This window comes from Orbicella franksi, chromosome 4 (genome assembly GCF_964199315.1).
Source record: "Orbicella franksi chromosome 4, jaOrbFran1.1, whole genome shotgun sequence".
Lineage (NCBI taxonomy): Eukaryota > Metazoa > Cnidaria > Anthozoa > Scleractinia > Merulinidae > Orbicella > Orbicella franksi.
This window is the reverse complement of record NC_138148.1, coordinates 26,721,386-26,741,437: the sequence shown is the minus strand read 5'-3', so window position 1 is coordinate 26,741,437 and position 20,052 is coordinate 26,721,386. Positions and strand designations below refer to the sequence as shown.

The window sequence follows — 20,052 nt, the reverse complement described above, 5'->3', positions numbered from 1 at the left end:
TCTCTCCCATGCCAAATAATGTATAGCAACTGAGGGAATCTCTAAACACAAAGTTCTCGAATAATGACAAAAAAATAAATAGATAAAATTCCGCAGGTTTATCGATTATATGTTCTTTGTGGTGTAACACGTTTAGGTAAAGCCAAAACTCCGTATTTCCCATTCCCTGTTCACTGTTCTTTCGTTCCTTAGTCCTTGGTCCCGATTCCTATTCCAACATTTTTTTTGTTTTATCATCGATAGGTCACGTGTCTTGTTACAGACGTGGTCATAAGTTGCAAGGTCATCGTAGTGGGCCGAAATTTCCTGATAGCTGCAGTTCTTGTTCCTCTTGTTTGTTTCTTACTTTTCAAATTCCAAGATGGTGATTTTTTATTGATGATTTATGAGAGGATTGGTCAAGATCCAGCGGTTGCCTTGCGCGGGAAAGTGGTCTGGATTACTGGCGCTTCGAGCGGTATCGGTGAATATTTGGCTTATGAACTAGTCAAATATGGCTGCAAATTAGTATTGTCTGCGAGAAGGAAGGCAGAATTAGAGAGAGTCAAGAAGAATTGTGCAGGTAGGTTGAATTAAGATAAAATAACTTGGGCAAAATGGGTTTGGATAAATTAAGTACGTCGTACTATTTTAATGGCAAGCTTTTGAGATCTCCTTAAAGCTCCGGGGCTTTGGAAATTTTACCACGGCCAGAGGACGGACACTTGCCCAGCCCCGGACTCTCTGGCGCAATCTCTGCCCAAACAAACGATAGCTCCCCGATTTATTGTCTAGAGCTGAGCTGTAGAACAGCTTGCCATCTGATTCGCGACAAGCAAACTCCCTGACGGGGGTGCTCGTCGGAAATTTTTTGTCCCCTACAAAGAGGTACCAATTCTTACATAACACATTATCTCCTGCCACATTTTCCCGGCTCAATACCCTCAAAGGTACTGCAAAAGTTCCCACTGTGGACCTTTTGAGGTTAAGCATCCTAAGAGGGACCAAAACTGCGTTTTTAACCCCAAAAAGGTACAAGGAGACTCTCCATCCTTTTTATTTGGGAGTTCCCCCCCCCCCCCCCCACACACACACACACACCCACACACTGCAGGGCAAGATCCCTGAATGATTTGATTATGTCACCACAGTTTTTCATAGAAGAGCAGACTTGCAAGGGTAAAGGTAAAAGATAAAGTCTGCATACGAGCAAAGTGGCTCATCAAGCCGCAGCTTATCTCAGTTTCTGTAGCATGAAGTGACTAGGAGTATTTCTACTCCCCCCTGGATGGGTTATCCCCAGCATTAAGTTCGCTGGTATCCTTTTATACACCTGGGTTGAGAGAGGCACTGTGAGAGTTAATTGTCTTGCCCACTAGATAACACGATGCATGTCGACTTTATACCAATAATATTACAATATTATTACATTATTATTACAAACCAATAATATTACAAGCTAGAACAAAATCTCACCAGCAACCATTTCCCAAGTTGATGTTAATCTCATTGTTTTAAAATCCACTTGCTGGATACCTTTATATGATAACTTTTATATTTTGGGCTCTTTGTGCCATGTCTGACACGTAAAAAAAAAATTCATGTAAACCCTCTTTTATAATTTACTGTTATTGGCTATTTCTAATGTCCATTTCATAATAAATTTTATGTAAATTTTTATATTTCAGCCATTGCCATTGCTCATGATTCCTCGTTTAAAACAGATCAAGATATTCTTGTCCTTCCCTTGGACTTGCTAAAATATGACACACATGAAAAACTGACCCAAGATGTCCTCAAACACTTTGGAAAGGTATACAGTGTTTTTTTCTTGATAATGTAAAGACAGAGTTTCAGACTGTCAAGCGAGGCAATTTTGCTGGTATTATACACTGATTCTGCAATGAAAACAACAATTATGTTTTGGAAGGTGAGAGGTCCAATACTCCGCTGGAGCCTGGGTTAAATTAGTAGTCAGATGACATCACAAAAAGGTGTTTTGTGATAGACCAGCTGTGTGTACAGGTGTATTTCATAATCTGTCCAATAATTCTACTGTGCACAGTTACAATAAAAATAATGACTTTTATATTACATAGACTCATGAATTATGTAATGAAGTTTTAACAGAGACAAGTTTTGTTTGATGTTTTGATATTGCCATGAAATATGATATTATAATTTATATTAATATTTATAAATAAGTGATTTTCTTGTTCTATGAGGTACAGTCATATACTCAGGTGCAATAGACTGGTTTAGTATAACTTTTGTAGTTAGAACATTCCGGTGTCATTATTTCTTTATTCATGCCCAAGTGCATTCCCAATTTTGCACAATCGATCGTCATGCACTGAACCTTAATAGAAATAAAAAAACAAAGCCCAAGAAAACAAAAGCAGATTAACATGAGGCATTTGAAGCAGGACTACCAGTTCAGTTGTTTTCTCAATGTATTAGGTTGACATTCTGGTGAACAATGCTGGTAGGTCACAGATAGCTTTGGTGGAAAAAACATCATTAGAGGTGGATAGAGCACTTTTGGATTTAAACCTTGTTGGACCCATCTCTTTGACCAAAGCAGTCCTCCCGCATATGATTGAACGTCACGAGGGGCAGATTGTGGTGGTGAGCAGTACCGCTGGAAAAACATGTAATGTCATTAATTTTAATTCATTTGTTGGAATGACTAAATTTGATGAGTTTTGGGTTTTATAGAATATGTATTAACTGCATGGGTTTAAATAATATATTGTTAAACTTGTTTTATAAAACTGAAAAGTCTTGAAAGGAGTGCCTGATGACTGACTGACTGACTAACTGAGTGACTGACTGAGTGACTGACTCAATATGACTGACTGACTGACTGACTGACTGAAAGGCTGGCTGGCTGGCAGGCTGGCTGACTGACTGACTGACTGACAGACTGACTGACTGACTCGATTCGACTCACTGACTGACTTAATATGACTTACTGACTGACTGAATGACTGACTGACTGACTGACTCAATTTGACTGACTGAATGACTAATGCAATCTGACTGACTGACTGACTCAATTTGACTGACTAACTGACTAACTGACTGACTGACTGACTGACTCAATTTGACTGACTGACTGACTCAATTTGACTGATGGACGGACTGAATGAATGAATGACTGACTGACTGACTGAATGAATGACTGGATGACTGACTGACTGACTGACTGACTGAATGACCGACCTACCGACCGACTGACCAACCGACTGACCAACCAAATGTGCAGCTGATTTTTATGATGAAATAATTTTTTGAGTGAATTCTGTAGTAATACTGATAACTATGTATAAAATTAAATATTCTTCATAGGCGTACCTTTTTCAGCAACTTATTGTGCCAGTAAACATGCATTGCAGGTATGTACTAATAGGACACAAATGCTGCTAATCAAAGTGCATCTGCAAGCTACCTGTAGAAATTACTAGCACATCTCAGCACATGGCTAAATTGCGCAACAACATACCTTTTTACTTAATTTTTTTTTTGTTAAATTAAGACTGTCTATTTCTTGTTTTATCTTCTTTTCTCACATAATAATGTCCAAGGAAACAACAATATTTAAATTGAACTTCATGAGGAAACAATAGCTTGAATGGGGTATAATCAGGTCATGTCTCAAGTGAGGCTTCAATCACCCACCACAGACTAGACTTGAGAGAGTGGTGAAAATCAAGCTTGTTAAGTCTCAAGTCAAATAGAAAATTTTGAAACATTCTTTAGTTCTTTCAGAATTATATGCTTGCTTGATCCCACAGGAAACAGTTAATTCTGTTTCCCCTCCAACCCCTGGCCAGTGCTCCCTAATGGCTCTGTCTTGGAAACAACACTAAGTCTAATGGCCAGAAAATGTATCAGGTACTTACTGCCATTATCATTTTGTTAGGGTTACTTTGATACTGCACGGCTGGAGCTGGCTGAGCACAACATTCATGTACAGACTGTTCTGCCAGGACCTGTCAAGACAAACATCTCTCTTCATTTTTTCACTGAGAACATTGATGAAGTAAGAAAACAATATGTTTTTGATCGATATATCTATAAAGACTTGTAACCCTTTAAGGATCGCTCAATCAGGATACAGGAAAGCCATTGTTTTACACCCAATCCTCCCATCACACACTGCAGTGTTTGTGTTGGCCACTGTATATTCTATGACAGATACTGACATCAATCAATCAATCAATTTATTGATGTCATGCATGGGATTAGGTTGCCCTCAGTATCTGAGCCAGGGGCTCATGTATAAAATGCATGACAAACATAATAATAAAATGAGAGGAAAAAAACTAGTTAAATATCCATCAAGTAGATAAAATACTAAATAAAAGTGTAATTTAGTAAAACATGTAATATGAAGTAACATAGAGCTATTGATATACATTTACACCAGTAGACATGGTATTAAATGGTCATGCAAAACTTTCTCATGATATATGTAGTGTTTCTGTTGTGACGTGTCAGTCACATGATCACTGGTCTATTATGGGATGCGGTGAACCGAAGCATGTGGTCGGAGAAATGGGAGCAGAAATAAATCTTGTTGTTGTTATTGTATAAGCTCTTTTGGTCTACTTGCGCCCGAACCACCACATTTGGCGACGAGGAAAACCGGATAAAAAGTGGATAACGAGTTTAAACAGTGGAAAACTCGCACAGATGGCCGTATCCTTGAGCGGACTGCCAGGTTTACAAACATTCAACGCTGTGGGCGAGCCAGCTACACTCGCACAACGATGGCTAACTTGGAAAGACGAATTCGAATTATACGTGACTGCCTCGGGAATCAGCGACCCAACACAGAAGAAGGCGCTTCTACTTCACCTCGCCGGGCCCCAAGTCAGAGACGTTTTTAATAACTCAATTCCTGCCGACAAACGAGGCGAAGCGAAGGATTACAAGAAAGCTATGGACAGCCTATCCGAACATTTCAAACCGAGAAAAAACGCGCCGATGGCAAGACAGGCGTTTCTCGCAGCTCAACCAACCGCTGGAGAAACCATTAACAATTTCATCACACGCCTGCAGAAATTAGCCGAACATTGTGAATATGAAGGTGAAAGGGACAACCAGGTGAGAGATCGTGCGATTTCTTTCATTCAAGACAAAAACCTCAAGGCCAAGTTGTATCGCGAAGAAACATTAACATTGAGCAAACTATTGGAAATCGTTAGTCAATACCATGACCAAGAAGCCCTCGTTCTTATCCGTGATGGCCGAGTGAATAACATATCTCCAGACGCCAAACAAGGGGGAAAATGTTGGCGGTGCGATAAAGCGGGACACTTCGCGAAGGAATGTCTTCGTTCGCGTGACCACAAATGCGGGAAATGTGGCAACGTGGGTCATTTCGAAGTGTGCTGTCACTCCAAACAGAGTAAAGGGCGAGATTCTAGTCGCAGTTCGAGTCGTGGTCGTGGAAACGAATACCGTGGAAACTCTGGAAGAAAGCAAAGCCGTGGACGAAGAGGAGGAAGTTCACAGGGCCAACGTGATGTACGCCAAGTAACCGAAGACGTGACTACTGGAAACTCCGCAAGGAAGGATGATTTCTACGTGTTCTACACTGGGGAGACAGATGACGGGAACACTCTGAAGCTGGAGATTGCAGATAAGACTATCAACGTTGTTATAGACTCTGGTGCTAGTTGTAATTTAATGTCCGAAGAAGTATTTCACCTTGTAACGGGGGGTAATGTTAAATTGTTGGAGTGCAACAAAAGAGTTTTTGCTTATGCATCTGAAGAGCCACTCCAAATCAAAGGAAAATGTAATCTTGATGTACGTGTGCCACAAACCCAAAAGTCCCTGAATGTTGAGTTTTATGTTATGCTTGGCAAAGCTGCGACGCTATTAGGCCGCGATGCATCTGAGTTGCTTGGTGTTTTAAGGGTTGGTATCCCTGTTAACAGCTGTGATGTTGAATCTGATGATGCTAGTAACAATCCAAAACAAGCAGATAGAAAGGCCTCCCTAAGGGCAAAGTTTCCCAAAGTTTTCCAGGGCCTGGGGAAGCTCAAAGGGTACCAGCTCAAGTTACACATTGATGAAAAAGTACAACCAGTTGCTCAACCCCCACGCAGAATTCCTTTTAGTAGACGAGAAAAAGTCACGGAGAAATTGGAAGAGTTACTGAAGCTTGATGTTATCGAAAAAGTAGAGGGACCTACCAGCTGGGTCAACCCCTTAGTAGTGGTCGAGAAGCCTAACGGTGACATTAGAATCTGTCTAGACATGAGACAAGCGAACCAAGCCATTGTGCGGGAGAAACACCCAGTCCCCACCGTAGAGGAAACACTCCAAGAAGTCTCGAATGCCAAAGTTTTCTCTAAATTAGATTTAAATATGGCTTTTCACCAAATTGAGTTACACCCAGACTCAAGGGACATTACAACCTTTGCTGCGCCTAATGGCCTTTACAGATACAAGCGCCTGCTTTTTGGTGTAAACATGGCCACGGAAAAATTCCAGCAAATTGTTTGGCAGATCATCCAAGACTGCCCAGGGGCATACAACCTGCACGATGACCTACGAGTTGTTGGCACAAATGATGAAGAGCATGACGAAAACTTAGAGAGGGTCATGCGCAAGCTTGAAGAAAGTGGGCTTACGCTTAACTATGATAAATGTGAAATTGGTGTTGGCAGCATGATCTACATGGGTGATGTACTCTCTGGGGAAGGGCTGAAACTGTCTAGTCAACGTGTGAAAGCTATTGTTGAGGCACCAGCACCCCAAAACCCATCAGAAGTAAGAAGTTTTCTTGGCTCCGTGCAGTTCTGTTCAAAGTTCATCCCCAACTTTGCATCAATATCGAGTCCATTGTGGGACCTCACCGCAAAAGACATCAAGTGGAAGTGGGGAGTAAAGGAAGCAAAGTCATTCCAAGAGATAAAAGACCGGCTGACTCGTGCACCAGTGATGGCATATTTCAGACAGGGCGCAGAAACTCGTCTGACAACCGATGCATCACCAGTGGGAGTTGGGGCGATTCTGGAACAGAAGCAAAAAGATGGAAGCTACAGGCCAATATATTATGCCAGCAGAAAGCTGAGTAAGATTGAAATGAGGTACTCCCAATTTGAAAGAGAAGCTCTGGCTGTAAGGTGGGCTTGTGAAAAGTTCTACTTGTACCTCTATGGCATTAGCTTTGAAATCTGCACTGATCACAAGCCTCTTCTCATCGTACTCGGAGCAAAGTCAAAGCCCCCATCAGCACGAATAGAAAGATGGCTTCTCTACTTACAGCAGTTTCAATACAAGTTGACACATATACGGGGCAAGGACAATGCTGCAGACGTCCTGAGCCGCCTACCGGTGGGTACTACCCATGATCACGAAACTCAAGCTACAGAAGAGTTTGCGTACAGCGTAGTAAGTGAGGCTGTACCAGCTGCGTTGGTGCCAAAGGAAGTTGAAATCGCTTCTGAAAAAGACCCAACGCTAAAGATGTTACGGCAGGCTGTAATGACAGATGATTGGAGCCAGTTACAAGGCACAATTTACAAAGCAGTTAAAGATGAACTGTGGGTGATAGGACAGGTGGTGATGAGGGGAAGCCGCATCCTCATTCCACAGAGCCTTCAAAAGCGCACCATAATGTTGGCTCACGAAGGACACCAAGGTATGGTCCGAGCTAAAGCCAGGTTGCGAGAGAAAGTATGGTGGCCACGAATGGACAAGCAAGTAGAGCAAGCAATACGAACATGTCACCCCTGCCAGCTTGTCGGACCCCGATCCAAACCAGAGCCGGTGAGATCAACCAGACTACCAGACTCCCCGTGGCAAGAAATCTCAGTTGACCTTCTCGAGATTACAAGTGGAGATCACCTCCTGGTAGTTGTAGACTACTATTCTCGCTGGATCGAAGCTGTCCTTCTCAAGAAAACAGATGCACAAAATGTAATCAAGTCCATGGAGGCTATTTTTAGAACACATGGTCTACCAGAGACTGTCCGTAGTGATAACGGACCTCCATTTGCATCCAAGGAATTCGAGGGATTCCTAGAGTATCTAGCAATTGAACACAAAAAGGGCGTGCCCTATTGGCCCCAAAGCAATGGAGAGGTGGAGCGTTGCTATGAGACCTTACTGAAAATCGTGAGAATCGCGCGCCTAGAGGGTAAAGATTGGCGAAAAGCACTCGCAGACTTTCTATTCCAGTACAGAGTTACCCCTCATACTGTTACTGGGATATCACCAGCAGAACTACTGATGGGGAGGAAGCTACGTGACAAACTTCCAAAAGTCCAAATCCCCAAGGATCGAGCCACTGAAGCACAGTGGCAGCTGCTCTTAAAAGAGAGGGATGCTCATGCTAAACTTAGACAGAAGGAGTATGCAGACAGAACACGCGCTGCCAAATTCAGCAACATTGAAGAGGGTGATCAAGTCCTACTGAAACAGGTTCGAGAGAACAAACCCTCACCCAATTATGAACCTGAGCCATACAAGGTCATTCACAAAGATGGAAATGCCGTCATACTGGAAGATACCAATGGGAACAATAAAATGCGAAACATAGCCCACATGAAGAAATTTGTTGCACCTAAAACCACTGAAAAGGAAGACCAGGTACAGCCAGCACAACTACCCCAAGAGCCAGACCAGGTGGAACAAACGCATCCAATGACAATTGCAAGCCAGCCAGCAGAGGTGCAAGAGACTCCACCCAACCCTTTGCCGGGCGATTCAGTTGTTTTGCGACCTGCGCGCTCTAGACAACCACCCGCCTATTTAAAAGACTACGTATGCACTTAGTTTTAGAATGTGCAAGAGACATAAAGAGAGAGACTGTTTGTTTTAAGGACTATTAATTAGATTTGTAATACTGTTCATTTAGTTTTTCTCTAGTGCTGACATTTGTAATAACTTAGGGGGAGATGTAGTGTTTCTGTTGTGACGTGTCAGTCACATGATCACTGGTCTATTATGGGATGCGGTGAACCGAAGCATGTGGTCGGAGAAATGGGAGCAGAAATAAATCTTGTTGTTGTTATTGTATAAGCTCTTTTGGTCTACTTGCGCCCGAACCACCACAATATACTTAACAAACAGATTCCATGTTGCCTTGCATCTGCTCAGTAATACTGATCACAGATGACATCAAAATCTGGTGATAACAAAAATGTGGCACACAAGGCGATAGCCGAGTGTGTCACTGATGTTCTTACCACATTTTGACGTTGTCTGTGATCTATTACTGAACAGATTCATGGCAACATGGAAATGATCTATTTGTTTTATGTAATAATGAAACAAGGTACCACAGGAAAAGCTTTTTTAATTCACAATCTCTCAACTTATATAAACTCGAAAGCTGGGCCTCAGTTGCCCACTTTGACAAAGTAACACAGAAATAACAATTTGAGAAAATCTATGGTCTACACAATATGAAGTAATCTGATTGATTATTATGCATAGCAAAGAATTGTGATTGGTTCAGGGAAATCAATTGGCACTGTCAACCTTGAATAGAGCATCACTTCTCATAGAATGAAAACTTACTGGGAAAGCAGAATTTCACTGCGAAATCTACAAGTCTTATAGAAAAAGCCTGAAAAATCAAGTCAGTTTTTGTCATCAGAGCAGCCCTGTGAGCTGAAAACCCGGACGTTGCCTTGAATATTGCAGGAGGAAAATATATGCTTGGTTCAAAACTTGCAGTTGCAGTCAACATTGGAGGCTATTCAATTAGAGTTTTGAATGAAAGGAGCGTTAGTGAAGGTGGAAATTTGTGTCTTCTGTGACTTCTGTGTTTGGTGATTCTCAAATCAGTTTGATATAGTGTCGGAGACACTTTCTAGCTGCGATACAGTTGGCCGTGAGCTTTGGTGAGCCTATACTTTGCCTGACTGCTGTGCCCTGAAACGGACTGGAACATTTTGTGTCGGAAAGCAAGGTTAATTGTGTTAACTTTACTTTAACTGATTTTAAGAAGTGATGTTTTGATGTTTCATTCCTGACATCAGTCTGTGTCAACAATTATTTTGAGACTGAAAAAAGTTGAATTTTTTAAAAAATATATTCTCCTAAACATTTTCATTTTATTGGGTTTGTTAAATTCGAGACAAAGCAATCCTGGTTTCTTACAAGACCAATTTTGTGTTTGGCTTAGTCTCACTCGAATGCTGAATGGGACAGCTTGAGTATTTTTTCTGGGTCGTTTTCTAAAAAGAAACGGCTTTTTTTATCTTCTCACGGCCTTGGCAAGGCATTTTGTACCTTAGTTATCTTTCACCCAATCTTGTAAAATATTATCCAAATTCTGAAAGCTTTCCGTCATTTTAAAAAAAAAAACAGGGAAAATGTTTGTTATATTGATGTCATCAATTCGTCTTCCCTCTAATAGATCATAGGTGAGAACTAATCAAAATGCAACAAATAATTTGACGTATTATATAAAATGGAATATCCCACTTGCCAATTGTATTTTCTTGGTATACACACATCTATAGGCTTTTGTGTGTGCCAACAAAATAAAAGTGACTCGTGGAATATCATGGTATACAACCACGAAGCGTTGCCTAGTACCTTGTATGTCCAGGGGCGTGTAGAAAACACAAAATGACAAAATAACGAAATGGCACTTCTTGGTTAGGTTAGTCTAAATATCACCAACTGGACAGTGGTTAGCTCTCGATAGTTGAGAGGGTTTATACCCTAACATACATTGACTCTTATGGGTAGTGCCATAATAATAATAATAATAATAATAATAATAATAATAATAATAATAATAATAACAATAATAATAATAATAATAATAATAATAAACGAATCTTTTGACAGGATTAACCCATCAGTACTATAAAGTACTGTTATCAAAGGGGTCCTGTAACATTTAAAAATTTAAAAATTTAAAAAAGATAAAAAGTTAAAAAGGCAAAACTAGTACATTGGGAAACATATAAAAACGCACGATTAAAAATTACAAATAAAAATGTTCGTTGGCCTTTTGCCTAAATAAAAGCCTAGAGTTCAGAGTTCTTATGTCCGCCGGTAAACTGTTAAAAATTGAAGCCCCTAAAAACGAAAAACTCCGACGACCAAACTCCAAGTTCATTTTCGGCAGTTCGATCGAGGAAGATCTATACTGACAATTTTTAGACAAACAATGGCTTGTCTGGGATGTCAACTATGTTAGACATCTCAGACTTAAATAAAAAGGTGTGAATAACTTGCAAGGGTTAAGCGGCTTTTGACACATGTCTCTGAAATGAAAGAAACACTTCGTATCCCGAGCAGGATTCCAACCTGCGTCTCCCTGCATACTAGTTGGGCGTGATATCCACTACACCTTCGGGCAACCACGCTGGCATAATGATGTGAGTAGACAGGACACAGCAAATCCAAGGTACACTTTTCCTAGTTTCTGTTCCTACTTGTTATCTTAGACTTTGATTGGCCAATTGAAATGAGAACAGCGTGTCATGTAACTCTAATGCCCAAGGCATCTAGACATGAGTACTACAGTGCTGAGTCATGTCTACGGGACAGAAACCGACTTTGTGTGTTTACAATGAAGAGCTATCAGCAACTGGCATTCAGTAATGTAACTGTAAGTGTAATCGCCATTTGAAATAAATTTCCAGTGACTTTTGCCCTTGCAGAAGTTTAAGGATCCACCTGATATATCTGGCTTACAATTAATGTCGACTGAGCGCTGTGCAGAGTTAATGGTAGTGAGCATGGCAAACAACTTGGATGAAGTTTGGATTTCAAGTGAACCGGGTCTACTGATGGTCTATTTAAACCAGTACTTCCCAAACCTTTATAGATGGTATGTGTTGCTTAATTAATGTAACAAGTTTGTTTAATTGTGATGTGATATAAGTTATGATCAAGCTTTCCTGAAAGCACTTGAAAAAATAGTGACTTGTTGTGATAAGTAAATAAAGATGGTGAATTCACTTATCACCACTCGTAATGGCTACAGCAGTGCAGATCCTAGCAGTATGCAAGACGCCTGTCACATATGAACTGGCCTTGCTCTCCATCAGTTCTCATAGCTCGCTTCCCGCCCATTGTTCGGGAGTTCATGGGTTCGATTCTTGTCAGGGCCTCGGATTTTTTCTTTGTCCCACGCTCGTGTCATGTTGATCAATTCACCTTCCACGTTGTCACAAGTTGTTAGTATGTATGTGCTATCCTATCCTTGTGGTGTTTCTTGGGGGCAAGTACCTACCTACAAGTTGAAACTAAAGACTCCTTCACTCCCATCCAAATACAATCAACAGCCTCGTCATCTTTCATCCGTTCCTAGAGAAGTTGGTACTTGCTTCTAACTGTGACCCTGAACTCCTTTAGCTTCTTTACATCATTCTTTCAGCTGCCCGATTTCAAAGCTATTACGTCGAGGCGCTGCTCCAGTCCAGTTTTTCTTTAGTTTTAGCTTGAGATGTGCAACAGCTAAGTCTGGTCTGAAGCAACATCCGCACCTCTTTTTACTCTCACGTCCTGGAGCGACTTCTGAATTTCTTTCCAATGCAAACATGGTCAGTCTGATTTTCTGTTGAGTGGTCTGGTGACATCTTCGTGGTCTTGTGAACCATTCTCAATTGAAATGGTCACTGGTCAATGACCATTGATCTGTCTTCTTAAGGACCTTCTCTCCCAAGAGCTGAGGCGTCTTGAGTAATTTCTGTTTCTGTAGCAGGCTACCTTTTTATGGGGAGGGTTTGTTAGCCCCACGCCCAACCCTCCTCCTGTCTCATTTGGGCTTGGGACCGGCAGTGGCAGAGTCCAAATCACTAGGCTGGGATGTGATGTCCAATTAATTACTTAAACACCAACAAAATACGCATACCAAACCATTTTACTTTTACTATGAAAGGCGCGATTCATTACGTAGCCATTGGAAAGGTCATCGTTTCACCTGTGAATGTATCATGTACTCGCGCGAAAGCTCACCTGGTGTTTCATTGGTGTTTGTATAATAAATCAAAATCCGCAATTTTACACCCCTAAACGAGACAAGGAGCATCCCCACCCCTTCAACAGCGAAGTCACTCCCCGGGCTTTGACCACTGTACCGTGATTTTAACGTTGTGGCATTAATATCAAAACCACTTTGTGATGTCTTTTACTTGCAGGCTTACTAAGATGCTCCTTATGGAAGCCACAAAAACAATTTTGCGGCATAAAGAGAAATCTGCAGCAGAACTGACTAAGGAGTCATAGACTAAGGAAATGGAATGTAGAACAGTCGTGAAAATGTAACATTGTATTGCCCCCTTTCCCTTCTACATGTGACTCTCATCGCGCAGAATTGTGTGACACATCTGGGATATTTACGGGTGCAATGGCGCTAAATTTGAAAGACCGAGACGACAAATGGCATGACACAATAAAGAAAAATGGCCGCAACAGGCAAAGGTTCCCCTGCGTTTTATTCTGTCACGGCTCGACTATAAAATATGGAAAGGGTTGCATATGGCTTTTAAAGAAAAGATTTTCATAATAAAATAACAACCATTTTTGACTCGGTACCATCTCGTTAACCTTTATCAATTTTGTGTTCAACTTGACCTACTCTGGGTAAATTTGAGTATGGGAAATAGCTGTATGATAACTTTGAGACCGAATTTCTTCTAAATGAAGATGTCAGCTCGTTGGGTTCCACATGGATATGTTTTCTTAAAACGTATAAAGGGCTCATGCAACATATGAAGGAAATCCGATGTCTAGAAATAGTATCAAATCCAGCATTTCTGGAACATACATTTTCTCTCTTTGATTCCTCGCCGTCCCAAGAGCCTTTGGGAGTTGAACTGATTCATTTTGAACCTCGCGCGAGCATATTAATGACCCTAAGCTCCGCCTCTATGAACAATGGCAATGTTTCGGCTCATGCAAGCATGAAATCAGTAATAGCTGTGAAATGGCGGCATAGTTAGTGGAGGGGATAAACGAAGGCTAACATTTTACGGTCTAGCGAGTTTTGTTGTAAAAGTATTTTATTGAAAGTAATTGGCGACGTCTATGCTTGCATAAATTTCGCAACTGTATCTTGTGCGTTTAGACCAGTTAACTTAACCATCTTCATTTACAAAGCATTCGAAAGAAGTTCACCAACAGTCTCTTCGCTGCGAAGTAAATCAAATGTGTTCCGTTCAAGAATCGCAGCGAGTTGATCGGGAGCTCTTTTTAGAGCTCATAGAAACCCTGATTAACCCTACATTCTTCCACATGTCTACTCCTTTTGTTGACGGTTACAACCCGATGTTCTACCTCCAAATCAGCGGAGAGGGACTGGCAGTTGCGACGGTACGTCAGCGGAGGAGGGGAGGGGGATACTCCATTATATGGGCTATATAGGGTATGTGCGGCCCCAAATGGTATGGTTTTTCAGCCATTTTGTTCATAAACAGGGTACTTCATATGGGTAAGTTTTTAAGAAGAAGCCACTTTTTCATCATTATCGAAAAGAAAAACGAGAAAAGCCCTTCACAAATTATGTTTATGGTAACTTAACATTGGTCTGAACTAGGGAACCAATCATAACGCAGGTCTGAAACAAGGTTTTGATTTAAGGGTCAGGTCAAATAGGGTTTCGAATTTTTGGTCAGGTCATAAATAGGGTAGGGAATATCGCAGATTTTGGTCATAAATAGGGTAAGGGATTTGGGAAGGGGGCCGCACACCCCTGCCCAATTTTTCTGGGAGTACCCCCCCCCCCCCCCGGGGAGTCAGTAGAAACACGGAGATCTTATTTGCAATTTTTCAAGATAATTTGTCTAGAATTGGATACCAGTTAACGCAGTCATCATCTTTTCGAGTTGGAAACATAATGAAGAACAGAGCACAATACATGGTCAAAAAGTTGTTTCTTCAAATGATATGAGAAAGAACGGAGTATAAGGCTTCGACCGCTTCGCATCCATAATGGCGGTTGTTTTGAAACTTTGAATGTAGTTGTGAAATGTTTACATTTTGTGATGTCTTACATGAGACGAAACAAATAATACAAACAAACTCTCGAGAGTGCGTAGTACGGACTGGAAATCATCTTTAAGACCCATTTTGATTCAGGCCCGCTGGCAGACGGTTTTTTTTTCCCTAAGGGTGACTTAGACGAGTGTTCAGCCATCGCAAACGCAAAAGGGTTGTATGGCCGTGGCCGAGTAGGGAAGAGGGCGAGACAAGGCCGGTATGCTCGTCCCATTCCCCTCTAGGCTAAAGCGTCTCGCCTCATAATCCACCGTAGGAAAAAAGATGGCGGCTGTACATTTTACCACAATGCCTTGCGAACCTAGCAAAGCCTTCAAGGCACAAAGAAAGCCAAACTTTAACAATATTTGTTCCTGTACTAAATTCATTAAGTAGCCTAGGTTTGAAGATTTTACAACGTTTCTGTACGTTTTTATGAACGTTGTTACGGTTTTCGTGCGCTAAGAACTATGGGTATATGTACCAGTCGCCATCTTTTTTCCTACGGAGGATTCCTGCTGAACAACAGACAGACTGTCAGCAGCCTATTTTGATTTAAGTCAGTTTCGTAAACAATTTATTCTAGCTTGCTTCCTATTTCTCACCGCTGGAAAAAGACCTAAGTTGACTAAGTTAAGTTCGGCTGCTCATACCCTACACACCCGGCAAATTGATTAACAAAGTTAAAACCTAGTTGAAAAAAATATGTAAGCAAGGTGGTTTGAAATTTGACTTTTCAAAATGAATTCAATACGTAGTCCAAAAATTGGAAAAACCTAAACCCGATTTGATTAAACTTGATAACTTGGTATGATTTGGGCATTAGTCTATAGATAAGTAAGTAAGTAAGTAAGTAAAGACTTAATTTATGTATCATTCACTGGGACAACCAACGTTAGCGCAGCAGAAGTTAATCAAACATTTTATCCAGTAGTAAGGTATAGCGCTTTTAAGGTGTTGATGATGTCTATTTTTGTGGCCTTTTTAGATATTTTCTTGCTATTGGTAAAGAATCAGGCCGTATATCTTTCTGTATTCCTGACGGTGTCGGAATGAAACCACGAATACAGGTGACCAATGAACTCTTCTTCAAGCTTCGAACAATCGTATCCTTGTGCATGAAAATCTATTCAAATGTAAAGGCAAAGGCTTGTACGAAAAAAACATCATCCCGCGCTTTGTTTAAAAAGGAAGCTTTAATTTGTGTTACGTTTTTTGCTGCAACAAGTCAGCGCGGTTTAAGAGAACGATTCGCACTTCCCAGTGCAAAATTTTTGAAATCTATTTTCAGTTTCGGTGCGCGTTACGCTTGTGTCATATTACGTCGTCACATTTTCGTGACCTCATATGTCGTGGCAACCAGATTTTTTTTCGCATATTGTTTCAGTTTCAGCGACCTCACGAAAATAAAACCAACAGATGCGACAATGTTATCTCAGTCAGGCATCTAAGTGCTTACAATAGCCACTCCCTGTCAATAGAGTGAGTGCATTGTCACGCAATAAAAAATAAAAGTAAAAGCCATTCAGTGGATAATGTCAAGAAATTGTGATATTATAGACGATAAATAAAGAAGACAGTTCTCCGAGTTTACGGTGTGTGCGTTGTTCCAAAGTTGAGATATTCGTCGAAATGTTCCGCACAAAATTATAGTGCCTTGTATGGAATCGCCATGCTGGAGGACCTCCTTAGTCCTCCAATATGGCGGCCCGAAAGACATCTGGAACTTACTTTGGCTATCTAGACAACTGATTATCTGATCCAAACCAAAAAAACATCTATAAAAGCACTTTTCCTAATACTTTAACTCCTAAAATGGCTAAAAATCACGAGATAAGTGTATATTTTTCGACAAACGTGATCTTAGCTTCATGTCACGCACCGCCATGACTCCGAAATTCAAAATGCGCTGGTTTCCAACCGAAGGACGCTATTGAGCTGAAAAGTTGTAAACAGATATAAATTTAGTACTTCTTATGCCTGATGAGGACAAAACCTTTGGGGGCTCTTTAGTTTTGGATTTGAGAATTTGATGACGTACGCGGCGTGAACACACTCTATAGATCTAGGATAATTCACCCCGGAAGAGGTTCATGGATCATCCGCTCTTGGCTGCAGGCATAATCATTTGTCACTGTGCTGTTTTTAAGACGCGTCAGGTTGACCAATATCTGATTTCTGCTAACAATATTAGTGTGCTCTTAAGCAGACGGGTGATGAGAACATAGTCAATTGGGCGAAATTATTTTTGAGGTACAATCATACCGTAGCCAGATTCGCAATTCAGAAGCCGTGTCTACTGTCCTGGGCAGAGGCTCTCGATGGCGATTACCGTTAGCCGTAAAACGAGTCAAAATTTAACCGTTAGGCGAAAAAATTGTTAAGTCAACCGTTAGCCGTAGAAAATGTTAACGGTAAAAACATTTTAGCCACGAAAGTGAAAGTCTCAAGATCTCTTGTCAAGACATTTTGTGCCTTGTCTTGTGGCTTGTAAGCTTTATTAGTCTACAATTTTTATAACAATACCGTTCTCCGTCCTGGAATGGTACTAAGACCTTAACTATGTTTTACAGTAATCAAATTAACTGTTTAAACTCTGAAGGTTAATTTATAACTTTTTAAAACAGTGGAAATAAATTTCTGATTAAGATTTCTGCTAACCGTAAGAAAAATAAATCAACTCTTAATTCTCTTAACTAGCAGTAAAAGCCACCACCCCATTGATACCCTCTGGGCATGATAACTTGCAATATTAAATCACTGATATCATATATCGCTGGATGACGGAATTTGTGTACTGTAAATACCTAATCGTACCTTTTTTGCTGCGCTTCGGCGGCATATCAGACTCATTTCGTCTCAGTGGGTATTTTAACTGGACTGCATCTCGCCAGAATAGAAACCATCGCTCGACCAAACTGCCTGAAATGCCGTCGAAACATGCCGGAAAGGTACAATTTGTTGAAAATACATTCCTTTTAATTTAATGTTTTTGAGAAAGTGGGGCTTTGTCGAAACAATCTGTTTTCATTGCCTGATCGTTTTGTTGGTGCTTAAACCAACAAGGATCACTTTAAGCATGGATTGCTCCGCCAGTATGATTCCGAACGGGAGTCCTGTGAGTCGAGTTCAACGCTTAGACGCGCGTCTAACCCCCTCCCCCTTGCCCTCCTCCTCTCCCTACTCCTCCCCCTTAGAGTTCGCCTCACTATTTTAGTTCTCGTGTCTTTTTACGCTTCTCAATCGAAAGAGTATGCGAAAAGAAAACTCAAGTTGTGGTTGGGTTGTCTACATCCTCACGTCATATTTACGTCATATGACAATCTGTCTTCTTTGAATATGCTAAAATACTTGGATCATTCTTTTTACAAAAAAAAAAATGAAATGCTTTTTGCAAGGTGACAGGTTCCAGTTGAAATTTATATCATATTTTCGAGAAAATTTAACTAAAATACGTTTGAAAAAATGTTTTTGCGCATGTAAATGTATTTATGATAAAAGTCTTAAAACGTTTTTTAAAAGTAAGGGTTACGCAAAACATATAAGTTTAAATTGAAATTAACCTACAGCAGAATAACTTCAGTAATCTGTAAACCGCTAATTAATGCCTTTTATGTAAACAATTCAGGATGGAAGATTATGTGAGTCCATTTCACATTAAATCAAAAATGATACACGTAGATAGGTTAAAAACAAGCATTTCATAATTTCAGTTTTTTTTGGAAAGTGTGAAAAAATGACACTTGAAAATTTCGTTTTCTAATTTCCTCGTGCAAGGTCTGATTTTATGAATTATTTACGGGTATCCGGTGTTTTACTTTCCAAAGCGAACAGTGTAAAACAAACCTGACAATAAACATCACTCTATGCAAGGAATACAAGTTGGTCTTCAGGCTTTTATTTCAACTGATTGGTGAGGTGAGTACAACTTGTCTTGTATTGTAAGCCTTAATTTTATAATTTTCACGATCGAGTTGCACTAAGTAGGAAAAATATTGAGAGAATATCAGTATTTGCGGTGACTAGAAACATTTGTTTGTCTCTTTTTGTGTTGGATCGATTTAAGGATTATATATACAGGTAAAGAAAGAAAATAAGTTAAGACGCAATTTTTTTCATTTGTCGTTCACCGTAAACGTCATTCTTCAACTCTCTGTTTGAGAAGCTTATTCACAAATGGACCTGAATGAATTTACTCATGAAGAGTTTCCAAAGGTGATTTGTACATTCCAACATTTTATAGATTGAGTGATTCGGAGATGTCAAGTACAAAATTGAGAAATTGAACTTGCAATTGTACACCCGAAATGAATTCGGCACTTTTACAGCAAGCACTATTTTACCATTTATTTATTTAGTCGATCAGACCTAAAGGTATAATGCGCAGGTTCAGAATACTAATTTGCTCAAACTTGGCTTTTTCGAGTCCCTACCCTTCCTCGTAATAACACAAAGCCAGGGGCCATAATCGGGGACGGAGACCGTCAGTCTTGGGATCCGCGCGTACCTATGATATGGAACAATATTTCTATTTTTAGAACAAGTTGCGTCATCCTGACGTCATATATCCGCGCGGATCCACGCACATGTCGGGGGCTCTTGCGTGGATGTTGTGACGTGTGATAAAATGGTGAGAGTTGCGAGATTCTCTTGCAGATTTTTCACAGCGATGGCAGGGAATAAGGCAGGGAATAAGAACCAGGGCTCTAATATGTAGTTTTATGCTCTGAGCTAACGGAAAAGGTGAGTTTTTCAGGGTCGAAAATAAGTCTTAAATTTCGCGCTGTGAATGGATAATATCTGCTCGCGCTGGTTGCACGAGTAAGATTTTGCATTTGTTCTGTAAAGAAAAGTTATGCGAGAAAACTCTTTACCCTGGTATCGAGTTAATTTGTGCTTTTCCCAAACAATGCTTAATCATAACCAAACCCTGTTTTGATAGTTTCTTATTGTTTCTGTTTGTTTGGCGAATTTGAAAAAGTTTTTGAAAGGAAAGTCTGACGCGTACGTTAAGTAGCTCATTTGCATAGTGCAGCGCGAGCACTTTCAAATCCGAGTCGGTGTTTTCAATTGTCAACAAATCTTGACAAAGATATCTTTCGT

At 40.5% G+C, this 20,052-nt stretch overlaps 2 protein-coding genes across 2 annotated transcripts in view; both read left to right on the top strand.

Annotated features, from left to right (window-relative positions):
* LOC145485132 (uncharacterized) overlaps positions 1-20,052 on the top strand; it is a 248,317-nt gene that overhangs the window by 58,763 nt on the left and 169,502 nt on the right. The window lies entirely within an intron of this gene.
* LOC145485183 (dehydrogenase/reductase SDR family member 7-like) lies at positions 96-14,686 on the top strand. The gene is made up of 7 exons (XM_081463883.1): positions 96-562; positions 1,668-1,792; positions 2,440-2,632; positions 3,331-3,377; positions 3,905-4,024; positions 11,631-11,800; positions 13,113-14,686. Exons 1-7 carry the CDS (start codon positions 379-381, stop codon positions 13,198-13,200), a joined length of 927 nt encoding a protein of 308 aa, XP_081320009.1. The 5' UTR covers positions 96-378; the 3' UTR covers positions 13,201-14,686.

Coding starts and splice junctions, on each gene's coding strand:
- LOC145485183 (XM_081463883.1), top strand. CDS start 379: ATGATTTATGAGAGGATTGGTCAAGATCCAGCGGTTGCCTTGCGCGGG. Junction 563..1,667: donor AGTCAAGAAGAATTGTGCAG/GTAGGTTGAATT, acceptor TTTATATTTCAG/CCATTGCCATTGCTCATGAT. Junction 3,378..3,904: donor CCAGTAAACATGCATTGCAG/GTATGTACTAAT, acceptor TCATTTTGTTAG/GGTTACTTTGATACTGCACG.